Source organism: Penicillium verrucosum (assembly GCF_028828655.1).
Source record: "Penicillium verrucosum strain IBT 35672 chromosome Unknown utg000003l_segment0_segment0, whole genome shotgun sequence".
NCBI classification, from domain to species: domain Eukaryota; kingdom Fungi; phylum Ascomycota; class Eurotiomycetes; order Eurotiales; family Aspergillaceae; genus Penicillium; species Penicillium verrucosum.
The window spans coordinates 1,946,329-1,971,279 of record NW_026643212.1 but is presented as its reverse complement, the minus strand read 5'-3'; the positions used below and the strand labels follow the sequence as shown (position 1 = coordinate 1,971,279).

Genomic DNA, 24,951 nt, shown 5'->3' with positions numbered 1-24,951 from the left:
TCCACTCTCATTCTCAGTGCCAGGCATAAATTCTGACCTTGTGAATTGCTACCACTTCTATTACAGTCCACGAATCGAGCTGGTTGTTGCTAACAATTCTCACCATGGATATGAACAATGTCAACCGTCCTGCTATCAACAGTAAGTCCCGATTTTCCTGTCCATTAACCCTAAGCAAATCGGGATGAATTCCTCCTTCCGATTTTATCATGCTTCAACCCAATACTTAGTTACTCTAGTATGGACGTTCTTCGCCCTGGCTGCGTTGGATGTCGCAGTAAATGCCGCCGCTGGTCCAGCCGCAGTGGCGACTGCTGCGCATGTCAATGGGAGCCCACTGACAGCGAGAGCGATGCAAATCGGCGCTCTCGCCGGAGTCACTAAATCAGGGGTGTTGGCGTTCGTTGAATTCGCAGGGTTCGCGGGCTTGCCAACTCCCGCGTGGATATTGTTAGTTCTGGTGGCAAGTGGCTTTGGGATTTGTGTCCTGGTCACGGCGGAAGTTAGCAATTTGGTTCTTGGAGAAAGTGAGTGAAAGCCCGTCCTCTGAAGTATTGTTCGGCTTGAGCTCTATGTTATGCGACTTGAGTTGGTGGTTATGATTATGAGGTATCTGGTGACCGTGGCTAACGGTATATAGCACCAAGCGCATTGCTTATTGCGGCTGTTGTCGCTGCTATTCCGCTTGCAGGAGAATGCATTGGGCTATATGAATGTAAGTCCATTTTTTCTTCGCTTGCAGCTCTTTATTGCTAATCTTGGTTTGTGTCTCAGCGGCGGGGGGGTTATATGGTAGTAAACCTCAGACACAACTTTGTATTATGGGCTTCGATGCCTTGGGGGATACGTCTTTGCTCGTATGGCACATAACGGAGGTTAGTTGTTGTCTCTCCTTTGTCATGGAATTAGGGGCCACTCTCTTCGCTATTCCTGCTGCATTTGTTGAGGTATGATCTGACTAATGCTTGAAATGCGGACTTGTAGGCTACGATATCTGCCCTTACAATGTTGCTGCTGCCGCTGGGGCTGTATATGGTGTTATCACCGGTTTCTTCCATGTTATCCTTGGGTGTATGGCCGGATTTACCTTCTATGAAAGCACAAATGGACATTATGAAATACGCAATGTCTTTGGGACTGCGCGAGGGTATAACCCCAATTGGAATAGTAACTAATAACATCGGGGTTTTATTCTAATATGAAGGGGACTCTTTTCTTGTCTGCACACCAATTTTCCTTGGTTCTTTCTATACTCTTTCGGTTTGAAGCCTTGAAATATTGAAATATATGAATGAGAATTCTGATTCAACAACCCGTATGGTTTATTTAGTCTAATGCTGAAATTCTTAGGGTTATCCGCATCATGCGCTTACATCGCTGAGTCGAAAGAGGCACATTGGTTACAGTGGAGCCGATCTAGGTCTAGGATGTGAATATGTGAAGGGGGACGACGAGAGAGAGGGGGGATTATACTCGCTGGTGGGGACGTCGCACCGTCCGGATGATTTCAACTGGCTCATTAGGCTACAATTATAGGCAGGTTGGGAAGGAACAACAAAGGCTGGTTTATTATTTTTGACCACAATCATTGGAAGTTTGAGTTCTCCTCATCTGAATCTCCCAGAATCATATTAGAACGGACGGACGAGACTATTTAGGCATCCCATAGGAAAGGGTTGAGGTAGCTAAGAAGACAATCGTATGGTCTTTGTTTGTCGTAGGTTCACATGTAGTATAACCCTTTTCGAATGATTTGCCTCCCCTAGACGAGGTTTGAGGCTTGAAAGATGGCACGGAGTAAATCTGTAGATTTGAGGTGCGTTTGGATTAGGGATCAAAGGAAAAGTATACCGAATCCCTGCTCCTATGCTCACCGCCATACCTTACAAAAGTCGGGATTTGAGCATGATGCCTAGGGTGTGTATGCCAGCATAACTGTTTTATTGCAACAAAGTATAAACAGCAAGGGCCCCTGAAACAGCGTAGATGCAGCATCGAGACATCTAGCCGCTCGATGCATTTCAACTGCTTCTAATGATAGAACGGCGGTGGCTGGGATTTAAACAAAGCCAGAAGATCATTGATCGCTGAACGGGCGCAAGTTATGTTATCAAGTCTTTGAATGTGAGACAAGATCAAGTGTGAGACATCGTCTAGACTACACAGAAGGAGTGGAGCAAACGGGGATGCATAAGCCACCTTTTCTTTATTGACATGCAGGTGGACTGAGACAGCTACAACATTGTTGTATATTGAACTCCTCCATACGGAGTACAGGTTAAATTAAGAGTTAAGTGCATGTGCTTTGGACACAGTAACCCAAAATATTCCCAATTCATCCCTAAAGATTAAACAACAAAAGCGATATAATACTCTGTACTACTCCGTACATAACACTGACAGTTATCAACTCTGTCAGCGACAGCTAGGGTGGACCCTGATGGACCAGCCCTACGCATTTTAGAACAATAATTTCACACAATAGATCAAGCCACCTCGTATGGCTATTTTTGTATCACCGTTGCCGGGTAACATCCAAGCTAATTTACTATATAACTATATTATTGTACTCCGTACGACCAGTGAAACAATTGTCTCCAAAGGGATAACACGCCGCGAGTCCCAGAAGACGCATAAATGCCCCGTGTACGGAGTACTCAGACCTCCGTAAAACCCTTCTATTTGTAGATCGATAAGGGGTTGATGACACAATAATTTTATAAATTAGCCTTAACTAGGAGTAGTGTGATGATTAGTTAATTAGTGCTGAGCCTTTTCTTCATGCCACAGGAGATTGAAAAGTATACATGGACATGGACGTACAACTTAGAGTTGAATCCTTGAGTTCTGAGCTGGAGCAAGGAGCACATGATTGTCCAATCAGTTCCAAGCGCGACAATAATCCATATGAAATGCAGCAAGTAATGTCTTTTTAGGTGGGGTCTTCAGCGGCAACTTGGGATTCAACTCTGGATGTTGTAGGTCACATCAGTGGACTGTACGGAGTACGGAGCATAAACCACAATCATATTGGTCAACTTCCAAATGTAACACGATGCAGGAACGGGTTCTTTAACACCTAGGCGCTTAGCCTGTTGAAGCAACACATGCCGGTCCACGCGCTGGTCCGAGTGTCTGGCGAGACGCTGTGTCGATCGACGTCTCACTTTAATTGGACACGGCTCAGTGGTTAGCGGGTATGTAGTATTGGATTCAGCACGTTCTTCTGCCAGGGAATAACTTTGGCTTTTTCACAAAATTGAGAAGCTTGGACTAGAGACAGAGTTCCTAAAGGGGAAAAGGGGCGACATGTCCACAGTAGGAAATAATATATTTTTCTTTTTCCCTTTTTTTCGAGGACCCCTTAATCTACTGCAGACAATTAAATATGTACATGTATACTCCGTACTAAATTCGAATCTCCATATGGAGTAGTTGAAGTTATACAAAAACTGTATAAAATAGTTATATGTTGTATAATAGTTTATGTTGACTCCGTCAAGGTCAAATACAAAAGTAGACATCAAGTACTTGAAAGTACTTTTCAGTATTGATATATAAGTTAAGTTACCGAAAAGTACAAAAAGGTACATATATTCGGTACGATACGACAAGGCGGCTACCCCTGAATTGCCAAGCATTAGCCCGGGCCAACCTCTTCATCTCCACGACTCAAGGGGTTCTTTGTGCCACTTGACACTATTGAATGTTCTATTTTCATATTTTGAACCACGTCACCATATACTCCATATACTCCGTACAATATACAGGGTAATTCCGTGTATTGACACAGTATAGAACATCTTACGGAGTCCGGACTATCAATGAGGACGTCAATCCTATCACCACACTTCAAAAGTACTAGGTTCAAGTGATGTCGATCCTACCGGCCAGAGCACCATTGTACGATGTATCGTACCAATTGAATCCATGCAAGTCCAGACCCACGCCAGCATCCCCCCTGCGCTCCACCCACGCTTACTCGTCCCGAAGCCAGCGCTAATGAAATGGGGAACCCACGGGCGGTTTGCGCCAATCGCCCCGGCTTGTCCTGTACCAAGACTTTCTCCTTTTCTCCCATTTCCCTTCTCGTTTGATATTCTCCTGATATTAATCCTTACCCTTTTGGTCGTCTCACTGGCGCGTGCCATACCCTTTCCCGTGCTAATCGGCATGAACGACCGTCGATCTATGGCTATTTTTTGATACGGACCAGGGTGTTTCATGGCGTCTCCTGTTGGGTTTGGCGGCTCTCCCGCCCATTCAGAGAGCTACTCTAGTTTTATTCCCGCCCCAGATACTACTCCTCAAGTGCGAAGGAAACCTCTCCCGCACAATGGTGATCCAGTGACTTCGGGCCCTGACCACCCCTCCTCTCCCATTTCCTTTGAGGGAGATAAACCCACCTCAGTTCTCACCGCACCCGTGGCCAGACCACTATCCCCTTTATCAGTGGATGGAGACTCATATATATCGGTACAAAAGAACCCAAATAGGTACGCGACTAGCATGACCCCGGTTTTTCCTCTCCCGGATCTTTCTGCAGACCCTCCTTTTCTCTCCCCGGCTACCTACTTTGTACCGACCAAGCATGATATGGCCTATACATGATATTCCGCTTCTCCACAGTCTGGAAGGCTAATCGCGTGCCCCTGTCCCAACTCCCCAGATATTCCCGAGGACGGAACCCTACCAAACCCCTACACATCGATACCGCCGCTTCCCGCCACGGCTCCGCCTCATACTTGAGATCTGTGCTTGAGGACGACGACGACGACGAAGACGAGGGTCCCTCCTACTTTGACGAAGAATACGAACATCAGTACCAGTTCATGAATGGAACGCCCCTGCACAGTCGTCTAGATAGCGAACCATTCATCCCGGTCCTCAAATCCCCTCCTCCAACGAAACGATCCTCACGACGGGCAACGAGCATGGCAGTACATGCACCTATGAACAGACCACCTCCACTACACATAGACGTGGATCCGCGTTCTATATCAATGTCAATGGGTGCGGGAGATCCAAGACACCCCAAACCCCCTGGTAGCAAGATCAGCTCCTTCTTCGGCTGGAAGGCGGCGAATAATAATACAGCTACATCCCCTGGAGGCGAATCATCAAGCACCGAGATCTCCGACTCCGGTCGATCAGCAATGCCTTCCCCCATGCCACCATTAGCAAACGTCCCTTTCAAACCTGGGTCTCCATACGATTCCAAGACAAATGGATATGGTCTTCCCCCGCGGACCCCTTCAATGGGGGCTTCGAGTTTAAAGGAAAATATATTTATGTCGAAGATGGCAGACATAGAGAATGAATTACGAGAGATAAGCTCTGAATTGGCGGGATCTATCCGCCGAGAAATGGATTTGGAGGATCTAGTCGAACGGCTACAATTAGAAGGTCCGGACGTCAATCGACGGACAAGTGACTATTTCTCGGATTCGGGCACTAGCTCTGTTCGCTATGCCTCAGATGCTGGGAAGAGCGAAGATATCGAAAAGATTCGCCGTGCTGCAGAGCAAGAACGGGCACAGCTCAAGGTCGAATTATCGCAGAAGTTACAGGACGAGCGGTCTCAACGGTTGGCATCAGAGTCGCATGTTCAAATTCTGGAATCTCAAGTTCAACAGGTACGGCTGGCAAACTATGCGCAACATACGATTACTGCTAACATTTATCTAGCTTCGACGCGAGAGAACGGACTTGTCCGATCTGTCGTCGAAAACTAAGGAACTCGAGACTGCCCTGGAAAATACCAAGCGGAAGCTGCTCGAAGAGCGGCAATCCAAGGATAACTTCGAGGACCTACTTACCGCCATGCGAGTAGAGTTGGAACAACTGCGGAATGATCGTGATCAACTTCGAGATGACAACAGGCTCGTCGAGGAAATTGAAGCTTTGAAAATCGAAAATGCCTCTTTGGCTCAGCTACAGGGTGGTCGATTCGCTTCCATCGCCGAGGAAGGTAGCTCACCCAGAAACTCGGCATTTGGGGTATCACGATCGAGCTCCATTGCACGCAAGCCCACCGGCTTAGCTCGCTCGGGTTCACTTTCTCGGTCGAACTCGGTCAATAATAACAACGGTGGTAAATCACCAGAAACGCGTGAATCATTGGTTGATAAGGTCCACGATATTGAGGTTCAACGTGATGCCCTCCACCGGACATTGCGGAGTCTCCTCGACCGCCAAGCATATCAGGCCCGCGAGTACGAGAGGCGCACTCGTATGCTCGAAATGGAGCTTGCTCAGGCCCAGCAATCGGGTCAGCCACGGAAACTGGGCTATGAGAGAGATGTGCGGAACCTGCGTGACGAAGTAAACCATCTCCGCATGCGCGCTGAGGATGCCCTGGATGGCAAGTGGCAGTGCGAGAAGAACCTCGCTGGTCTCAAGATGGATTTGGACCGTGCGGAGCAGGAGACCAGCTCTCTACGCGCGCTTCTTCTCGAGGACACTGCCGCTGGTGCAGAGTTGATGACCGGCCAAGAAGGCTTTGCTGAGGTCGTGACCACATCCTCTTCCCTGCAATCTGCATTCCAGCAACTGCAGGCGGATCAAGCTGAGGCTGAGACGGAAGTTGCGGACTCAGAAGAGCTTGCTTCCTCCCTTGTACGTGCTGAGGCACTGGGTAGCAAAGTTCATTACCAGCTTCAGACCAACTCCTCTGTGCATGCCCGTCTAGCAACAGCCATTGATAAGGGAGACAAAGATCAACAGATCTCAGTTGAACGGATTAATATCCTGCAGAACCACATGAGGGAGCTAGAGGAAGATCTTTTGGTTGCGCAAAACCATTCGGAAGAAGAGATGGCCAAGCACGAGGACGAGATTCGTTTGCTGAAGGAAAGCCAGCATGCCCAGCTTACGCGTATGGTGAATGGCGGTCGCAATCTAGTCGGTCTCTCGCCGCGGCCGCCGAACGCACCATTCGATTCCCGCTCACCGCGTCTTGATCAGACCACAAGCGGTGAGGGTGTACCCTTGACCGAGGTTGTCAAGTCCGAAATCCTCGAGCGACGAGTCAAAGATCTCGAGAAGCTCCTCCGTAATGCGGATATGGAGATGGAGCAAGTGGTTGGACGGATGAACCGCACACAGCTCGATGTGGCTCAGCTTCAAACTGACAGGTATGCAATTCATGTTTCGTTGATATTCCTTATCTTCATCCCATTTACTAACTCATCCCACAGAGACGATGCTCTCCGCCAGACCCGCCAACTTCAGACTGAGATCCAAGCTGAGCGTGAGGCCCTCAGAGGGCTTATCAACGCCCTATAAATTCGACGAATCTCGCACTTTGTCCTTTTCTAATATCTTACTATACCATATCTGCATTTGCATCTGCGCTCCCATCGCTCGCGATGGTAGAGTACAATATCTTGGAGTTAGCCCGGAGTACCGGGACTTTGTTTTGGATTCTTTTATGAAGTCATGCCTGTGGGATCGCGCTGGCCTCCTCCCTGACTTGGGCTTGGGGCGTTTTGTCTTTTAGATTCACGGGACTGGTGGCGGGCTGTTTTTGGTCGCGCTTGTATATAAAAACCGTCCTTATTTGGGTAAATATCTAATCTACTGTATAGTATCATTTATTATCAATCTGATGTTCATGAAAAGTATCTAGAGCAGCTGGTATAAGTGAGGCATGAATCCAAGTAGTTAGTTAGTTAACTAGAGGATCTCTTCACATGTAATGTTTGTTTAGTTTGCATCCTCTTATCATCCGGGTGCCACGCCGCAACTTGGAAACCCAAGCTTTCATGTCACATTCGCTTTTTGACCTGCCTATCATTGATCGCATCGGAATATATATCCCCAGAAGCAAGCTCTCCTAGTCTCCGCTTCAGCTGACGCCTAACACGTCTAGCGACTCCCTCTTCGACCTGGTCGCATTGCTCAACTACAAACAACGAGCTCCGGCACGAGACCAAACAAAGCGCTCTCGAGTCAAAGAACCCACTCTGACTATTAAAGACCAGGGTATTTTTTTTCCCTGCCTCGCACCGGCAGATCCCTCGAAGATAGTCATTTTCAAAGGTCACAAAGACTTCATTTTCTCAAACAAACCGCCGGCGAGCCCAAAGAAAACCACCGATCTCACAAGCGAGGGACATCTCTCTCTCTCTCTCTCTCTCTCTTTCTCTGCCCCTGTCTCTCTCTCTTGTCGACCACTTTAACAAATATACTGAAAGACACAGTGACCATGGACTTCCTACCAGGTATCTACCCCACCTACTCTCCAGCCATAGAGGTATACAAACCGCAACGCAAAGTCCCACAAGCTAACCAATCATACCACCGACACAGAGAACCTCCAAACAGTCCTCCAAAATCCCGCACTCACCTATCTCCAAACAACAACACAGGACCACCTCACAACAAAACTCTCGCACCTACGCACAATGGTGCTCCAACCATACCTAATCGAGCCCTTGTCGAGTTTCCTCGCCTCCTACTCCTCCTCCATCCCAGACCTGTTCTCAGTATTCATCCTCATCATCATACTTTTCGTCTCCATTAAGATTGTTGGATATGCCTACCGCGTGGTCATGTTCTGGATCACACTCGCTTTCAAGCTTGTCTTCTGGGGCACGATTATTGGGATCGGCTGGTATGTCTACAGCGTCGGTGTCGAGAATGCGGGCAGGGATTTCGGGTGGCTTTGGGGTGTGATATATGGGTTTGTAGGCGATTTTCAGGAAAAGAGTAAGATCGCTGCGGCGGCTTATGCGGGGAACCTTAAGTAGGGTGGTTTGATTTGGTTTATTGGATGGGTTTGTGTAATGGGATTTGAGGATTTTTGTCTGATATTCAAAACCCTCAGGTTGTTACTGTCTTTTTTTTCCCAGGCTGGCATGTCTGTTTGGGGCTATATGATGAAAATGCGCAATGGGTCTGCCTGTTTCTTTACCTCATCCTACAGAATTGGCCTAGCGATTAACGACTTGTTTTGGAGTTCTAGACATCATAATATTCATGAATTGTTTGGGTTTCATTACAGTTTCATTATGATTTCTGTTATCTGGGGATATGACCGAATATCCATTTGCAGTGTGCAAAGCTCTCAACTCTGACTCTGGTAGCCTCAGCCATGGTCGTGTCGTAAGTATGGTTGGTTTCAGATGCCGAGGGAGCATCAATGCTGTGTAGGTCGATAAGCATATTGGAACATTTCCAATGTTGTGATACCGGCCGCATGATAGCAATGTGAGATAAAAATGGCACTTTGTCTCAGACTGCTCCGTTGCGGGAAATTGAGGCTGCTGCATGAGATCGCATTGGGTGAAGTGGTCGGTCGTGGGGGGTCTTGAAGAATATGCAGAAAATTTGACTTCAAGTCACAGCGCTGCAGTAATCACATGTGATATCCCTCAATCCTCATAGTTCACCTCAACTGCATCCTTGGGTTCTCTCGGTTCCTGGGCCTCATGGTATTGGATAGCATCGTCAATATGGCTCACAATCGCGGCGACGCTGTCCTCATCCGAGACATCCAATTGCAAGAATGAAACCATACTGAAATCGTCGATCAACTGTCCAACAGCCCGGTTGAGCTGGTTGAAAGATCCACCGCTCATCAAGGATTCCGCAGCCATTGGGTTGGCACTTGCGGTGAGATCGTCCTCTTCCTTCTCTTGCAGCAATTGCACATCCACATTGGTAAAGCGTTTTAATTCCCGGCGTGTCACCATATCACGGACTTGGTCCATCTTGCTGAGAATGTTGACGTGCGGCATCTCCATCATCAACATGGCAGACATGGCACTGAGTGTACCAGCAAAGAATTTGGCTTTGTCGATGACAAATGTACTTTCAAGTAGGTAGGCGGCACACATGTTGATATTCAACGGGCCCTGTCGGGAGAGGAATGTTGTTAAAGTTGGTAGAAGAGGAATGTGCGTGTAGAGTTCGATTTGGCCGGGCATGTCGAAGATGATCAAATACTCTTCACTCAATGGCTCCAATGCCTCTGATAGGAATTCCAGATTCTGGAGCAGGAACTCGAAGCAATAGATGAGACCTCCATTTGGTCCTAGACCCATCTCTTCCATCACATCTTCCAAAGTGATCAGGTCACGAATATCGAGATCTGGTTCGTAGGCGAATGTTTCGGCGGCGGGGTCGAGGTTCACATAGAAACAGCTACGGCGAGTTGTTTGGAGATGTTGGATTATCGCATTGCTGAATGTGGTCTTTCCTGCACCTGCAGGTCCCATTACCAGGACACCAAATTTGGACATGGTTGTATTTCGGATAGAAAGATAGAAAGTATATAGAAGTACAAAAAAAGAAGTTCGATGTTCTATCTTATCACAAGAAAATTGCATTGCCCAGATAAACTGCCCAAAGTCACCGCCCCAAGATGGCGCGATCACGGGAGCTGACAAGGGACCAGAAGTACCGCGTACGAAGTACAACGAGAGTACTTGAGAGTACTTCGGTAGTACCTGGCCAGTCCCCCACTCACACTATCTTTTCTTTGGTACCGTTTGTGTAACTCGGAAAAAAAAGCAAAACCCCACCAATTTCCCCCCTCCCTAAGAGATCTTCTTCCCTTTTCCTTTCCTCTCCTCTCTCCATTCTTCTTTCCCCCATTTTTTTGTCAATTTCCGTTTCTTCACACACCGTCATAATGGGTTCTGTTTCAAACAGCGGCACTTTCCTCTTCACTTCCGAGTCTGTCGGTGAGGGTCACCCCGATAAGATTGCGTGAGTTAGATCCCCTAAAATCTCTCATTTCCACTCTCGGAGTGTTATTAGATGGGATTTACACCAATTCCAATTGTCACAAATGTATTAATCCACCCCATAGTGACCAGGTTTCCGATGCCATCCTCGATGCCTGCCTTTCTGAGGACCCCCTCTCCAAGGTCGCTTGCGAGACTGCCACCAAGACCGGTACGTTGATCAGTGATTACTTTAGGCCAGATCTCAGTCTGACATGTCACACTAGGTATGATTATGGTCTTCGGTGAGATTACCACCAAGGCCCACCTGGACTACCAGAAGATCATCCGTGGCGCTATCAAGGACATCGGTTACGATGCCTCCGAGAAGGGCTTCGACTACAAGACCTGCAACGTCTTGGTTGCCATTGAGCAGCAGTCCCCCGATATCGCTCAGGGTCTTCACTACGAGGAGGCTCTTGAGAAGCTCGGCGCCGGTGACCAGGGTATCATGTTCGGCTATGCTACCGACGAGACCCCTGAGCTTCTGCCCTTGACTGTCATCCTCTCTCACAAGCTTAACGCTGCCATGAAGGCCGCCCGTAATGATGGCTCCGTCCCATGGTTGCTCCCCGATACCAAGACCCAGGTCACCATTGAGTACGCCCATGATAACGGTGCCGTCAAGCCTCTGCGCGTCGACACCGTCGTTGTCTCTGCCCAGCACAGCGATGATGTCTCCACTGAGGAGCTCCGTTCTGTCATTAAGGAGAAGATTGTCCGCAAGGTCATTCCCGCCGAGCTCCTCGATGACCGCACTGTCTACCACATCCAGCCCTCTGGCCGCTTCGTCATCGGTGGTCCTCAGGGTGATGCCGGTCTCACTGGCCGTAAGATCATCGTCGACACCTACGGTGGCTGGGGTGCCCACGGTGGTGGTGCTTTCTCCGGAAAGGATTACTCCAAGGTCGATCGTTCCGCCGCCTACGTTGCGCGCTGGATCGCCAAGTCTCTGGTCAACGCCAAGCTTGCCCGCCGTGCCCTTGTCCAGCTCTCCTACGCTATTGGTGTCGCTGAGCCCCTCTCCATCTTCGTTGAGAGCTACGGTACATCCTCCAAGACCTCCGACGAGCTGGTCCAGATCATCCGCGACAACTTCGATCTCCGTCCTGGTGTCATCGTGAAGGACCTTGACCTGGCCAAGCCCATCTACTACCAGACCGCCAAGAACGGTCACTTCACCAACCAGGAGTTCTCCTGGGAGTCACCCCGTGCCCTCAAGTTTTAAGCGGGCTCTGCTTAATCCGGTGACTCCGGACGATTTTTGACGACTGTGATGATTTGCTTTGTTTTCAACAACTCAAAGCACGATGAGCATAGACTATAAAAAACCCTCATAAAATCCAGAAGTTAGTTTCCACTCGGGGACCAACTTCTCTTGTTTCATTATCTGCATGGTCGCGCAAATGACGGGCCTTTTCGGCGAAGACAAAATTCAACATGATACCACTTTTCATCGGCTGGGAAAGGAAATTTTTGGCGTTTTTCTGGAGCGAAAGTCTTCAACACTACCTCTCTACCTCACTGTCCATGGTACCTACGAGGAGCCTTTGGTCCTGCTTCCACGCTGGATCATGCTCTATCGGTTTCGAGGGAACCTTCATGGCACTCTCTGCGAGAGTCTCTTGAGGGTTCTTTTCGTCTTGGTCCTGGGCCTGCTAATCTAAACATTAGCGATAGATTCATAATATTATATCTTTTTTTCATATATTGCTTTTGGAAGTATACCACTAGTTTAAGTATTTTTTAACGTACTCAAGCCTTCTAGGAAAGCAATTCCAATATCTATAGATGAACTTCTTGAGACAGTCCCTCGACCACTGCATTGAAATCAATTAACGTGTCTTACATTGGTCCAGGCGGAGTGCACGTCCCGACGCGTGACGCCCGACCCGCCCAGATTTGAGCGCGATCTGTCGACACCTACACAACCAACGTCAATTGCTTTTTCTAGTTTAGCATAGGACTTGACTCTTGCGTTCAAATTACAGGATGCCTACTATTTCCTAGACGGGACCATGGCCTCGCGTATAGTCCCCAACATCCTGGATCCGCTCAGTTCATCCGCGCTGAACAAACTCCACGAACCAACCCCTCCACCCATAAAGAAGCGGAAAAGATGCGATCAAGAGGAGCTAAACAATACTGGACATCTTGCTACCTGTTCTATCGTCATAAGAGTGAGTTACGCCTATAGTTGGCCCAGCATACGCTCAATCCATTAGTTGCTGTTGCTCACTCTTCTGACCATAGGCTCACTCGGCGTCTTTATCTGATGAACCCTTGATCCTCGAACCAATTACCGCACTCCCCCGCACAAGGCTTCCCCTCTCATGGCTTGACGACACGCCCGCCTCTCGATCCGATGAGCAACCAGGCGGCCTTTTCACTGCGGACATTCCCACTCTAGAAATTGATCTGCGCGCAAACATGGAGCCAACTGTTCTCGCTGTACGCCTGATCCCCAACGGTGGACTCTACATTATCGAGAGGGTGAAGAGGGGCATATACTCTCTCTCCAAGCTCGCTCGATGGGTGCACGAGGGTAATCTCGCTGTTGCGGCCAAGGAGTGGCATAGAACTAACACGGCGGAGGTGGATGCCGTGGCTGTCGGCGAAACCGGTGCTATTTCTGATGGGGCTGACTGGTGGCAAATTGCTCAGATCGACGGGTCTCTCTCTGACATTGAGATAGGCGAAGAGTCTGCTGGGTTGGATATTGCGTTTGTCTTTGGTCCGTCCGAGTCGGATCTTGGGAATACCGAGGCACCCTTTGTGGGTGTTGTAGAGCATCGGAGTCATTCGCTTGCTCCGTCGAGGAGTTTTGATGCCGCTGAAGGGGGTTCTTTCTTGCTTCCTGAATCTCAGGGCTTGGGAGATGTCACTACGGCTATGGATGTTGATGCTGTCGATTCCAATGTCGTAGATGTGCGACAATCACCCGAGGAGTTACTGGACGGGATGAGAGATCACTATCTGCAGGTTCTCTATGTTTCAAAGGTGATGTGCTCTACTCGATATTTGGACGTTGCCCGACTAATATTTTCTAGACTTCTGTGGCGTACTTTGCGAAGGGCCCGTTAACGCGCTGTCGGGCTTCTTTCCAGGCTCGTGACTCAGAGCAGCCTCAGGGTTCGAAGGAGCTAATTGAATCCTACCGTGAGGCTATCCTCGCTACAAAGAAAATGGACCTCAAATACAAAGAAACATTACCGTCGACAATTCGCGATGCAGTTCTTGCGCTTTCTGACGATGGCGCGAAATCTAAGAAACGGAAGAGCAAGAAAAAAAAGATGGGCAAGAACGGTCTTTACCCAGAGGAGGAAGGATTCATCCACAGGTGGTGGAAGGATAGAATCTTAAATGAGTGTCCTGCGCAAGAATCATCGCGTGAAGCAGAATCTAAGAAACAGATTTCAGATCTCCGGCTGCGTGAGACTCAATTGCAGATCTTGCTAATTTTGGAGGTCATGGTGTTGGAAATGACTATTGCTTCGGTAGAGAAAAACAACACTGACAAGGAGAAAGATGCAAATGGGGTGCAAGATACGTCGAAGAAAGCCAAGCCTAAGAAGCCCACGGATTTGAACGTGCTGCTTGAGCTCCATCTCGATCGGATGTGCATTTGGCACGCCGTGACGATGGAAGAAACGTCTGCCGCCGATACAGCAAAAGCTTCTCCTTTCAATAACAGCCATCTTTCAGGCAAGAAAGTCGAGAGCGATGCGGTGCGTGACTTCTGCACGGAAGTCATCATTCCATTCTATGCTGCCCGTCTCCCGGACAAATGCAAGTTGATCACCCGCAAATTTGGCGTATCTGGCGGTATCTCCCCAGCTGCTAAGAAGATACAATCTTCGAGTAAATCACACCGCGTGGAACCTGGGGCGGAAGTCAAGCGACAACAGCCTGCACCGAAGCCCCGACGAACATTGCAGCGAGTACTTACGGACGATAAAGCGGCAGCGTCCCATTCTCGGCACCCAGGCCTACCTCGATCCAATACTGCACCGAGCCAGCATAATGCGACACGCGAAATTGAACCCTTGCTGCCCACTGTTCTCAGTGGCAGTGTCCGGGGCGGCATACAGAAAGCAAAACGCACGGAAAACCGCGAGGTTGATCTTAATGCCGTAGCACGACAGCATGAGACCAAATTGAGAAAAGTCCAAATGCTGGCCAACCAGAAGAAAGAGCTGGATGCTGCTATTCATGCTCTTCGGAAGCCGAACAGAGAGCTCGTCTCCAAGGATCTGGCAGACGATGCGTCAAAACGGGTTATAAGCGGCGGCGGCAGTTCAAGAAAGTCAAGAAACCCCGTGCGCAATCCATTCGGCGAAGGTGTACAGGTGATGGCGACTCCTCGAGGCAATCGAAGGAAGGACGCGGTGGTCGGGCTACCGTCGCTCCCTCGTAGTCTGGCCCCATCCCGGTCATTTGCCGGTGTGGAAAATTCTCCTTTTGGCGAGTCTCCCACCATGATCCCATCCTCAAGTCGACGGGCGATCTCATTCTCTGGCGCCAACTCCGACCCTTTCAATTCTCATGACAATCCAAATGATGGACGAAGCCCACGATCAAGTCAGCCGGACGGAGCTATTCAAGAAACTCCAACTAGACCATCTTCCAAGATTTTCCAGAGTGATACCATAGCTGCCCGTCGGCCATCATCCTCCACTGGCAAAGGTTTGTTCAGGGTGCCCAACCTTCCAGCGCCTCGATCATCCACACAACCAATGGTCCCAGGCTCCCCCATCCATTCACGCCCTCGGGATATCTCCGCATTCGCGGAAAACTTGTCAAAGTCATCTCGACAATTCAGCCAGTCTCTCGATCACGCTCGCGCCTCATCGATCATGGAGACACCGCCCAAAAGACAAGCACCGCAGAGTATATCTACTCCCACTGCTGTGCCATTTTCTCTATCGCTTGATGCCATGGTTACCGATAATCCTCGCGCTCACTCCCCACCTATGGTCATTGGAACCCCCGTCAAAGGCGCCACAGCTGTGCCCGTAACGCCTGATAAATCACAATCCAAGTCGATATACGAACAGTTAGGCTGGGACGACGAGATGGAGTTCTAATATCCTAATTTCCGATGCATCCACGCCCGAAATGCACTTCGTCCTCACGTGTCATGCATTTATGCGGAGTTTTTCTGTGCTGATTTGCTGGTTTTGCTCTGGTGTGTGTTATTTTTCTATTTTATTTGTACTGGTGTTCAATTACACCCGGAGTTTGAGTCGGCTGTAGCACTGACAATGGCGTGCATTGTTGAATTCTTTTTGGATATATCCCCATCACTGCATTATCTTAGCTTTTTCATACTCATAAACATAGCAATACGTTCTATCCATGTCTCAGGCGAGAGAGAAAAAAGTGTTAAATATCCCGTACTATTGTTCATTGGGGTTGAACTGCATAAGATGCCTGAAGTGAGATTGAATTGAGACACAACATAAATTTCCAGGAAATTAGACCCCATATCTAAAGGTTCTAGCTTGGGATTTTGCACCCTAACTCGTGTTTCAGGTAGAGTGTACGAATAAGCACATTACAATGTAATTCTGTACTTCGTACTCCGAGGACTGCCAAAAGACTGCCAAAAGACCAAATATATATAACAAGGCCGCACAATTGACCGGCTATTCTTGTACACTCTACGGAATACACTAACCTGTCTATTTTATTTGGCCTAGTGGAAGTCAATTGCAACTAGAGCGCCACTAGATCGATCTTGGCTTGATCTAAAAGGGCCTTACGTGGTCGCCCTGATAGGCTCCACAGTGAAGGCAGTCGTATTCGGTTTTGTTGGACGGAAACTCCTGAAAAGGGCAACTAGTCGAGTTGTAAATAGTCCACTTTACTTCACCTCCACATTCACCTTTTGGATATGATATCTGAACCTTTCCAAACTTTCCAACACAAATCCGATGATGCTTACGAGAATTCCAAGGAATCAGAGATCTGCACATATTCTGTGCCACTCAGTCCGGTCATGAGCGAACAACACCATCACAAGGCTCCGAACCACAGCCGACCTCTATTATACGTCCCCAATACACTATGGACGCGATTATTTGCAGCAACCGTCATTACTGAGACCGTCCTCACAGTGGCAATTGAAAGGTAGGGGTCCGACCTCGAATACCAGTGCCTTCTCGGACTTGGAGCTTATGGGGAAAAATTAGCTGGATACTGATGAGCTTGTGGGACGACCTCGACGACGACAGCAAAACAAACGGACAAATGCGCCTCCAGTCATTCCTAGGCCTATACATTTTCGCTCTGCTATACGAATTGGCTCTGTCATATGATGCACTGCGTCGGAGGAACACAATCCAGTTGGTCGGACTCTGCATCTGTAATCAGGGCCTATTCGCATTTGGCATCCTTCAGATGCGGGAGATCAACGATACTATCGCCACCTTGGCCGATAAAAGCCTCAGCGACCATCTGCAGGAATTATATAAAATAGAACTCATTCTTGTCCCGGTGTTTTTAGGTACCGGGACTCTGTGCATGAGCTTTTTTACGTGGAAGTTGCGCGCGGAGTTTTCATGGTCTATATACAAGAATATCAGCGCGGACTTGCAGATGAAGCGTCGATATTTCGTTTATCAGGTTTGTTGCGACAATGCTGGCAATGTCCTTTGTTCTACGACTGACCCAATCCTTTTCAGGTGTATATCGCTCTCCTGAAGTTCGATTTCTTCTTCGTATTCGGAAGTCAACTCCAAATCCTCCTTGTCGTCTTTCAAGCCCAAGACATGGATTTTATTATCAATGCCACTGTGATCCCAATCACGATAATGACTCTAGTCCTCTCAGCTCAATTTTGCAAGCGTGAGAAAACGAAATCTCTCATACTCATGATGGTGAGTATTCTCGAGTGCGAAACAATATCCGACTTTTAAACTAACCAATCATTCAGTTATTTATGCTTCTTATAATTGGATTCCTTGTCCTCATCCTCATTCGAATTCACAGCAGCGCGGAGAGCACTGATTTCAGCTCTTTCCGGGTGTCCCTGACATTATTTGCGGCAGTCTCAGCACTTTTGATGGTTCTCACAGTCATCAACTCCGTGCTGTGTATCATGAATTTCAATAAAGGGTTGAAGAATCACGTCTTCTCCCCCAAAAAGCGGAAAACCTCTGTCTCGTTGGAGCTCCAACCCCAAGAGACATCTACGCGCTTCCTGTTGAACTAAGTATACTGACTCTACGACTTACTGCCCTTCTCTTTTGTGTATAATACCCTGATTATTCCATGTACGTATAGACTTGATTTACAAATTTGGTGACTCGACCACTTACTTCCTCTGCCACTTCTTGGCTTTCTCTTTCCGTTTCAGTACTCACCTCTTGCTGCTTTTTGGTCAGTAAATATGAGCACGTTCCTGAGATGAAAGTATAAGGGGAAACTTGTTTTGATATCGTGCTATGGGGTTGATGCTGTCTCTGTTAGTCCACGCTCAAGTCGCGTTGCCTCATCCAAAACCGTCATTAATTTCTCCCCTTCGCCTTCATTCAACGGAAGAAATGGATTTCGCGGAGCAATTCCATACCCATAGCATCCACAACATCCATCAACATATGCTATGAACTAGCATGATATGGTTAAATCGAAACAATGAGTAGTGTTTTGTTGTTCAGTTGTACCATATACCATCATGTATATATTACGTAATTACCGAGTTAGTCCTAATTAAGGGTGTCACGTGACTATTGTTTACTTTAGCTTAGGTAATTCTGAGTCAACTAGTTAACTAGTTAAGGTGTAAAGCTAACTAACTATCGAACTAATTGGGGAAAAATCGGCTCTATATTTTGTACTGAATGGAGATTTCCAAGGTTGATATCATAATTTATAACTTTGAAATCTTTCAAAACTCCCGTTGATCGTATTTTCCGTTCATGATTGGGCGGACCGGCGAACTGAACATTTGCCGAACACCTCTCCCAACTCGCCTGGTTTTCTCCAGCAAAAGCACTCTATTTACAATTCGAAACCAGCTTATGGATCAAGATGTGCGCTGAATCCCAGGGTACACCCAGTCGGTCTAGTCAACACACCACTCCTCACACCACAAGACCCAAGAAAAGAGCTGTGGCGTGAGTATGTTCAAAAGCGGCAGCAAACTTCTGCTCACCACTTTCACAGTTGTCATCGGTGTCATGCGCAAAAAATCAAATGCTCCGGAGAAAAACCTTGCTCCAAATGCCGAGTTGCAGGTTACGAAGCGCAATGCAGATATGCAACCCGAGATCGCAAAATACGGGTGGATGAAAGGTGTCCATGTTCTTTGGTCGCTAGTCTTGAAATGCGTCACTAACTTCAATAACCGATAGCTATTTGGAGCAACTTCTAAAAGATAGCCAAGAGCTGCATGACCGACGCCATCGTTTGAAACAGGAAAGCCGCTCGAACAGACAAGAGCAGAGCTCTGGTCCCCAGCAAGTCTACGGGAATACGGCGACTGAGAACTCTGAGCCCCTGGCACAGAGTAACCTTCTTAGCGAGAAGCCGTGGTTTCAGTCCAACGATGCCTCGGTGGTTCCCCTTTACATCAGCGAGGCAACTTGCGCTGCATTTGCCACTCGTCTGTGCCAAGCATTGAAAGGGACCAACACGCCGACACCTCATCTTCCAAGATCCCGTTATACTGACGAGTCCGCAATATCATCTTTACTCCACACAAATGTACAATGGCCCGGCCTTGTAAGTGCGCAGCTGTTGGTGAAGACCGCACTTGGCCACATCGTCCCAAGCTTCCATTTGGCATTGAAAAAAGACACATTGGACATGCTCCATGGCGTCTATCAGAGGGGTGACTTCGATAATCCAAGCATCAAGTGCAAATACTTTGCTCTTTTTGCCATCGCCCAAGTCTTTTCAACTCCTCATGATCTTTCTGACACCTCGAATGTACCTGGCTTGGCCTATTTTGCCAAAGCGTGGAACCTGATACAGATCGTCCCCGAGCGACCAAGCATGATTCATATAGAATGTTTCCTCTTGATTGTCAGTCCCCTTTTCAGCAGCCACCTCAGCTCTTGCTTACTCTCTATAGGCCTTCTTCTACCAATTTTTGAACCGCTTTCACTCCGCCTACCTTTTGATCGGAAATGCATTACGACTCGGCCTCAGCATGGGCCTAAACTATAATATCCCGCAAACCCAAAATCTACACCCAGTAGCACGAGAACACCGCATTCGGATATGGTGGACTATCTACGTTCTTGACCGATTCTGGGGCTCTAAGTCGGGATTCCCTGTGCAAATCCACGACGAGGACATCCATGTCGATCCACCGTCCATTTCGGCATCTGAAACATACAGTGACCAATTTTTAGATGGCGCTTACCAAGTGGCGGCAATCGAACTTGCCAAAATTATTGGTGACACAACAGGAGAGATATACTGTCGGAAGATTTCGGCCGAGACCTTTTTGCATCGTGAACAGAGCCTCTTGACTCAATTGAAACAGTGGGTTCAGTCTCTTCCTGGGCATCTGAGACTCAATACGGAAAGGCCAAACTCGAAACATACAGTTCAAATGCATCTACAGTTCAATTTCGTAAGAGCATCACACACTCTCTTGATCCCTTCCAGCATCAGACACTGACTAGTTTAGTGTGTCATCCTGGCAATTCGACCAGTCCTCCTCCATGTCCTCACTTTACGAATGAAAAACCAAACCAATCAGTCCATGGATTCCATCTCACCCATTCTGATCACTTTAAGCGAGGCATGTATACACGCAGCAAGACACTCGCTAGCATTATGTGTAAATGAATGGACCGGCGGATCCCTGGCAATATTTGGCTACTCATTTCCTGCCTACCTCTTCTCTGCCGCATTAGTCCTGGTGATTTCAAGTCTTCTGCCACTCGGAGATCCAAGTGATTTGACATCGGCCGAAACCGCAACAGAAATACTCAGGAATCTCAGCTTATCTGATAATCTCGCGTCGAGGGACCTATACGAACGCATGCAGCGCGTGCGCCAGTGTCTCCACGATAGTCCGCTGTATTCTTCGTCGGCACTTTCCCACGGTGTTGTGGACAATGTTGCCAATATGTTGCCGATGGCTGAAGAATCGGATTCCGGATCATTACGACGACGCCGAAGTTCAAACAATCTCCAATCCTTCATTGGGCCTCTGGAAGATTTGGGTCATCCACTTTTCGAATCGAATGTCCCATACCTCACTGCGGAAATGGCTCTACACCAACCAACCATGCTAGATTTTTTGACCCAGTCTCACATGGACTTTGGACTGCTTGATCCAGTGGAGATGTTCAATGATTTCGATTTCGCCTTCTCAATGTCTACCAATTGATGCCTGGATTAATACTCAGATATGCATTTTCCGATTTATCATCTAGCCGCCTTGGATTTGGCCGTTCAAACATGGACCGCACCGCAGGTAAGCGACGTCGGCCATTTTCAAGTTGGCCGTAGATCCCCACTGATCGGAATTATAGCAGACAAACGAAGAAGTCCTATTGTTTGACAGAATACATTCTTGTCTCTCATGTTCTATCCATGGCTTCCCTTTCCAACTATACCTACTCATTCTTATGCGTCTCCAAGATACACAGAATCAGCGTCTCGGCGCAGAGATCCCGAGATCCCTAGATTTATGTCTAAAAGCGTTCAAGGCCTCGCCTGGCTCATTCGCAGCAACCTACGAGGTTGAACGAGGTTGAATCCGTCTTTACGGACGCCGAGTGGGTAGACCGCATTACCATCCCTGATCGCGAGGTCTTCATTTGTGTCGCCACACCACTCCACCATGATGGTCCACGCTTGTCGAGGCTCTCGTCACAGATGGAGATGAATATCTTCTGCCAGAGGATCGGAATGGGTTGGTTATGGTTTCTTGTATATCGCGTTCATGATGTATTTTTATGTGAAACGGCAGATAGAGTCTATGGACGGTTATACGTATTGTGGGAGGTGATACTACAAGGACACTAACATTTTCAGCAAAATAAACAACTTCTCATTGGCGTAAAATATATATTCCTAGATTGGATTCAGGATGCGGAGTAAAAGTGTGGGGTGATGATCGGTTAATAGCTCTGATGTCTCACGTCGCCTCCTCTTCAGAGACTCGATATTTAACCGTAGTCAGCTGTGCTATCTTGTTTATATTCTCTAAGCTTTTTTTTTTTTCCACTTTATCAAGCCAATACTCGTGGCGAAGAGCCTGCCTCGGCCTTAGCTTTCACATAATGAAGTTCAACACGAGATTCATGTTATTTTCTGTTGCCGTGCAAGCATACGATGATGCACTTGGTTTAAGTAATGGCTATACGTCTTTATCCACAGCCAACTTTGACATCAAGTTAGTCAAGGATTCCCAGGTCCTCGCCTCTCTCAAGCCAGCAGGCGAGTCTTTCGACTTCTTGCCTTTCGAGGATATCGCATACAGAGCGGCAAATGGCCAGTATCATAATGGGGACATTGCATATCGCTATCGACTGTCGGGTTCAACGCGGTGGATTTCAGGCGACTCATCAAAAGCAAGAAGATCTTTGAAACGTGTCAAGTCCGATGCGCTTGCCGCCGCTGAGATGACACAAACCTTACCAACCTCTCCTATCAATATTATTCGGAAATGGATTGATATTGACGGCGATCTCGGGTTGACCTTTACTTTAACCAACAAGGCCAATCAGACACTGGAAATTGGCAGCCTGGGCTTCCCGACCGAATTTAACAGTATATTCTCCAACCGTACAGCAGAAGATATGGTGGCCAAGTGCTCTCTCACAGATCCATATATTGGGATGGACGCTGGGTATCTTCAGGTAAACCCCACGTCTGGGACCGGGGCATCGTTAGTTGTTACCCCGTTGCTCAACACAAGCACTCCACTGGAAGCATGGCGAAACCTAGACGAACCTAGCCTCGAACCTCTCTATTACGGCAGTCAAACATTTGAGGGATTCTACGAATGGCAGACTCACACTAAAGCCTATGCTGAGAATGAGTGGTCTGGTGTCACCCCATGGAACGAGCCTAGCTCTCGAACTATGAGCCCAGGTGAATCAGTGACCTACGGGTTGCGATTTACGGTCGTAAAGAGCGGTGTGCGTGGTATACAGGATGCAGTCAAAGCCACCAACACGCCTGCCACGCTAGGTATTCCTGGATACGTGGTACCAGTTGATCTAACAGCTCGGCTTTACATCTTTTACTCCCGAATATCCGAGGTCGTGTCCGAGGACAACTCCTTTGAAATAACCCAAGGTGCAAATGGCATTCTATCACTCACCCCAACTGGCTTGGTTTGGGGTCGAACCAAGGTAACCATCACATATGAAGATGGGAAAGTCCAAACAATACACTACTTCATTACGGACTCAGCACCAGCAACAATCAGCAGATTAGGCGAGTTCACTACCACGTCAATGTGGTTCAATGACACAAATGACCCATTCCATCGAGCTCCATCAGTTATGACATGGGACCACTCAATCCAAGCACAAGTCCTCCAAGAACCCCGAGTCTGGATGTCCGGGCTAAGCGACGAAGGCGGCGTGACTTACTTGGCCAGCGCAATGAAACAATCTGGTCTAGCCGATGCGACAGAAGTGTCAAAACTCGAGCAATTTGCTTCCGATGTTCTGTCTAAGACCATCCAAAATACAGACTTCACCGTCCGCAAGAGTATATTCTTTTACGAGCCCGCTCAATTTCCTGAACACACATACAATCAGACTCTCGACTGGGGCAACTGGTGGTCGTGGAATAAGGATGATTCCTATGCTACGGACCGTGCCTATGACTATATCCATGTGATCGGGACATACTGGGCGTTGTATCGTGCAGGTCGAGATAACGGGTCGCTTCTGAAAACACACACTTGGAAGTGGTATCTCAGTCAAGCATACAACACTACAGTGACCTGTTTCGGTACGGACTCGGGTGGAGATGGGCTTGTGGGGTACTCGCGTCTCGGACTCATGGGCGAGACTGTCATTGGTGAGCTTCTATCGGATTTGAGGCGCGAACAGTGGACTGCCGAGGCCAACTCTGTGGAGGCTGCTATGAAGCTTCGCGCTGAGGCATGGGATACACAGGATGTTCCCTTTGGCAGTGAGATGGCTTGGGACTCGACTGGCCAAGAGGGAGTCTATTACTGGAGCAAGTAAGTTCTTGCTCTTTGGGGACCTTTCTAGCAGCGATACTTGATCTGTTAACATTTAATTTAGCTATTTCAATCTGACCAACACGGCAACTAAGACAATCAACAGCATCCTGGGGTATATGCCCACAGTTCCACACTGGGGATGGAATGGGAATGCCCGACGATATTGGGACTTTATGTAAGATCCAGCTTAATCTTTTGCAGTTGATATTTTCTTGACTTGTTTTTCGTTGCTAATCTCCCGTCCAGCTATGGGGGCAAGCTACAACGCATCGAGCGAATGATCCACCACTACGGATCAAGCCTCAATTCACTACCCCTGCTATCCCACTTCCGCCAGAATCCAACGGATATCCATCTCCTCCGAGTTGGCTATGGCGGAATAACAGGACCACTATCCAACATCCGACAAGATGGCTCGATGTATAATGCTTTCCACTCCTTCCCTGATACCTTACAAGGCGACGACTATTCAGGTGATTACGGTCCCAACTTCCTGGGTCTGATGCTTGGGTCTGCCGTGTACATTGTCGATGATCCCGATGCCGGGCTTACCGCATATTGTGGGAATATCGCTACCAATGGAAACACGGTCACCGTGGAGCCACGAGATGCTGTGCGGCGTCGGGTGTATGTTGCACAGATGGGAGTATACGTCACGACCAGCGCTGGATTGATAAAAGAGGTTTCGTTTGATATTTCCTTACCGACGTCTCTTCAACTACTTATTGTTCCTGGCCCGTCCGATGTTTCTTCTGTTATTGTTTGGGTTGAAACTCCAGGTACAGTGGATGATTATGCTGTGGTCGGAGATCAATTGCAACGCACGAGAGAAGGCTGGAATGTCAAATTTGTCTCTGGAGAAGCGAATGTGGTTGTTTCTAAATTGTGATTTACGGTGAATACAGATACAAATGTATATTCCGCATACGATGTATCCCAGTGAAATGGGGGAATTACAATACAATACCCCAATACTCCTCATACGGAATCTACGGGTGACTATAGGAATCACCTCACATAACTCTCTCATTGGTCTATATTGCC

The 24,951-nt window shown here is 48.0% G+C and overlaps 10 protein-coding genes across 10 annotated transcripts; 8 read left to right on the top strand and 2 right to left on the bottom strand.

The window, feature by feature from the left end:
• Positions 1 to 104: 104 nt before the first annotated feature.
• N7516_008429 (uncharacterized protein) lies at positions 105 to 1,175 on the top strand (the record flags this gene model as incomplete). Its single annotated transcript, XM_057221148.1, has 4 exons — positions 105 to 141; positions 231 to 527; positions 641 to 715; positions 985 to 1,175. 4 exons carry the CDS (start codon positions 105 to 107, stop codon positions 1,173 to 1,175), a joined length of 600 nt encoding a protein of 199 aa, XP_057071420.1.
• A 1,788-nt stretch (positions 1,176 to 2,963) lies between these two features.
• Positions 2,964 to 3,663, bottom strand: N7516_008428 (uncharacterized protein; the record flags this gene model as incomplete). The annotated part of the gene is made up of 2 exons (XM_057221147.1): positions 2,964 to 3,246; positions 3,656 to 3,663. The coding sequence occupies 2 exons, from the start codon at positions 3,661 to 3,663 to the stop codon at positions 2,964 to 2,966; spliced, it is 291 nt and encodes a 96-aa protein (XP_057071419.1).
• A 561-nt stretch (positions 3,664 to 4,224) lies between these two features.
• On the top strand, positions 4,225 to 7,287 carry N7516_008427 (uncharacterized protein; the record flags this gene model as incomplete). The annotated part of the gene is made up of 4 exons (XM_057221146.1): positions 4,225 to 4,518; positions 4,638 to 5,636; positions 5,689 to 7,136; positions 7,200 to 7,287. 4 exons carry the CDS (start codon positions 4,225 to 4,227, stop codon positions 7,285 to 7,287), a joined length of 2,829 nt encoding a protein of 942 aa, XP_057071418.1.
• Positions 7,288 to 8,209: 922 nt separating this feature from the next.
• N7516_008426 (Apq12 family protein) lies at positions 8,210 to 8,753 on the top strand (the record flags this gene model as incomplete). Its single annotated transcript, XM_057221145.1, has 2 exons — positions 8,210 to 8,225; positions 8,314 to 8,753. The coding sequence occupies 2 exons, from the start codon at positions 8,210 to 8,212 to the stop codon at positions 8,751 to 8,753; spliced, it is 456 nt and encodes a 151-aa protein (XP_057071417.1).
• A 624-nt stretch (positions 8,754 to 9,377) lies between these two features.
• N7516_008425 (putative signal sequence-binding GTPase GPN3) lies at positions 9,378 to 10,247 on the bottom strand (the record flags this gene model as incomplete). The annotated part of the gene is made up of 1 exon (XM_057221144.1): positions 9,378 to 10,247. The coding sequence occupies one exon, from the start codon at positions 10,245 to 10,247 to the stop codon at positions 9,378 to 9,380; it is 870 nt and encodes a 289-aa protein (XP_057071416.1).
• A 392-nt stretch (positions 10,248 to 10,639) lies between these two features.
• On the top strand, positions 10,640 to 11,961 carry N7516_008424 (S-adenosylmethionine synthetase; the record flags this gene model as incomplete). Its single annotated transcript, XM_057221143.1, has 3 exons — positions 10,640 to 10,716; positions 10,820 to 10,905; positions 10,961 to 11,961. The coding sequence occupies 3 exons, from the start codon at positions 10,640 to 10,642 to the stop codon at positions 11,959 to 11,961; spliced, it is 1,164 nt and encodes a 387-aa protein (XP_057071415.1).
• Positions 11,962 to 12,751: 790 nt separating this feature from the next.
• N7516_008423 (uncharacterized protein) lies at positions 12,752 to 15,820 on the top strand (the record flags this gene model as incomplete). Its single annotated transcript, XM_057221142.1, has 3 exons — positions 12,752 to 12,913; positions 12,987 to 13,733; positions 13,784 to 15,820. The coding sequence occupies 3 exons, from the start codon at positions 12,752 to 12,754 to the stop codon at positions 15,818 to 15,820; spliced, it is 2,946 nt and encodes a 981-aa protein (XP_057071414.1).
• Positions 15,821 to 16,629: 809 nt separating this feature from the next.
• N7516_008422 (uncharacterized protein) lies at positions 16,630 to 17,949 on the top strand (the record flags this gene model as incomplete). Its single annotated transcript, XM_057221141.1, has 4 exons — positions 16,630 to 16,865; positions 16,928 to 17,360; positions 17,420 to 17,614; positions 17,671 to 17,949. 4 exons carry the CDS (start codon positions 16,630 to 16,632, stop codon positions 17,947 to 17,949), a joined length of 1,143 nt encoding a protein of 380 aa, XP_057071413.1.
• Positions 17,950 to 18,859: 910 nt separating this feature from the next.
• N7516_008421 (fungal specific transcription factor domain-containing protein) lies at positions 18,860 to 21,084 on the top strand (the record flags this gene model as incomplete). Its single annotated transcript, XM_057221140.1, has 4 exons — positions 18,860 to 19,020; positions 19,091 to 19,763; positions 19,813 to 20,319; positions 20,377 to 21,084. 4 exons carry the CDS (start codon positions 18,860 to 18,862, stop codon positions 21,082 to 21,084), a joined length of 2,049 nt encoding a protein of 682 aa, XP_057071412.1.
• An 898-nt stretch (positions 21,085 to 21,982) lies between these two features.
• N7516_008420 (uncharacterized protein) lies at positions 21,983 to 24,796 on the top strand (the record flags this gene model as incomplete). Its single annotated transcript, XM_057221139.1, has 3 exons — positions 21,983 to 23,904; positions 23,969 to 24,082; positions 24,154 to 24,796. The coding sequence occupies 3 exons, from the start codon at positions 21,983 to 21,985 to the stop codon at positions 24,794 to 24,796; spliced, it is 2,679 nt and encodes an 892-aa protein (XP_057071411.1).
• Between the last annotated feature and the right edge of the window lie 155 nt (positions 24,797 to 24,951).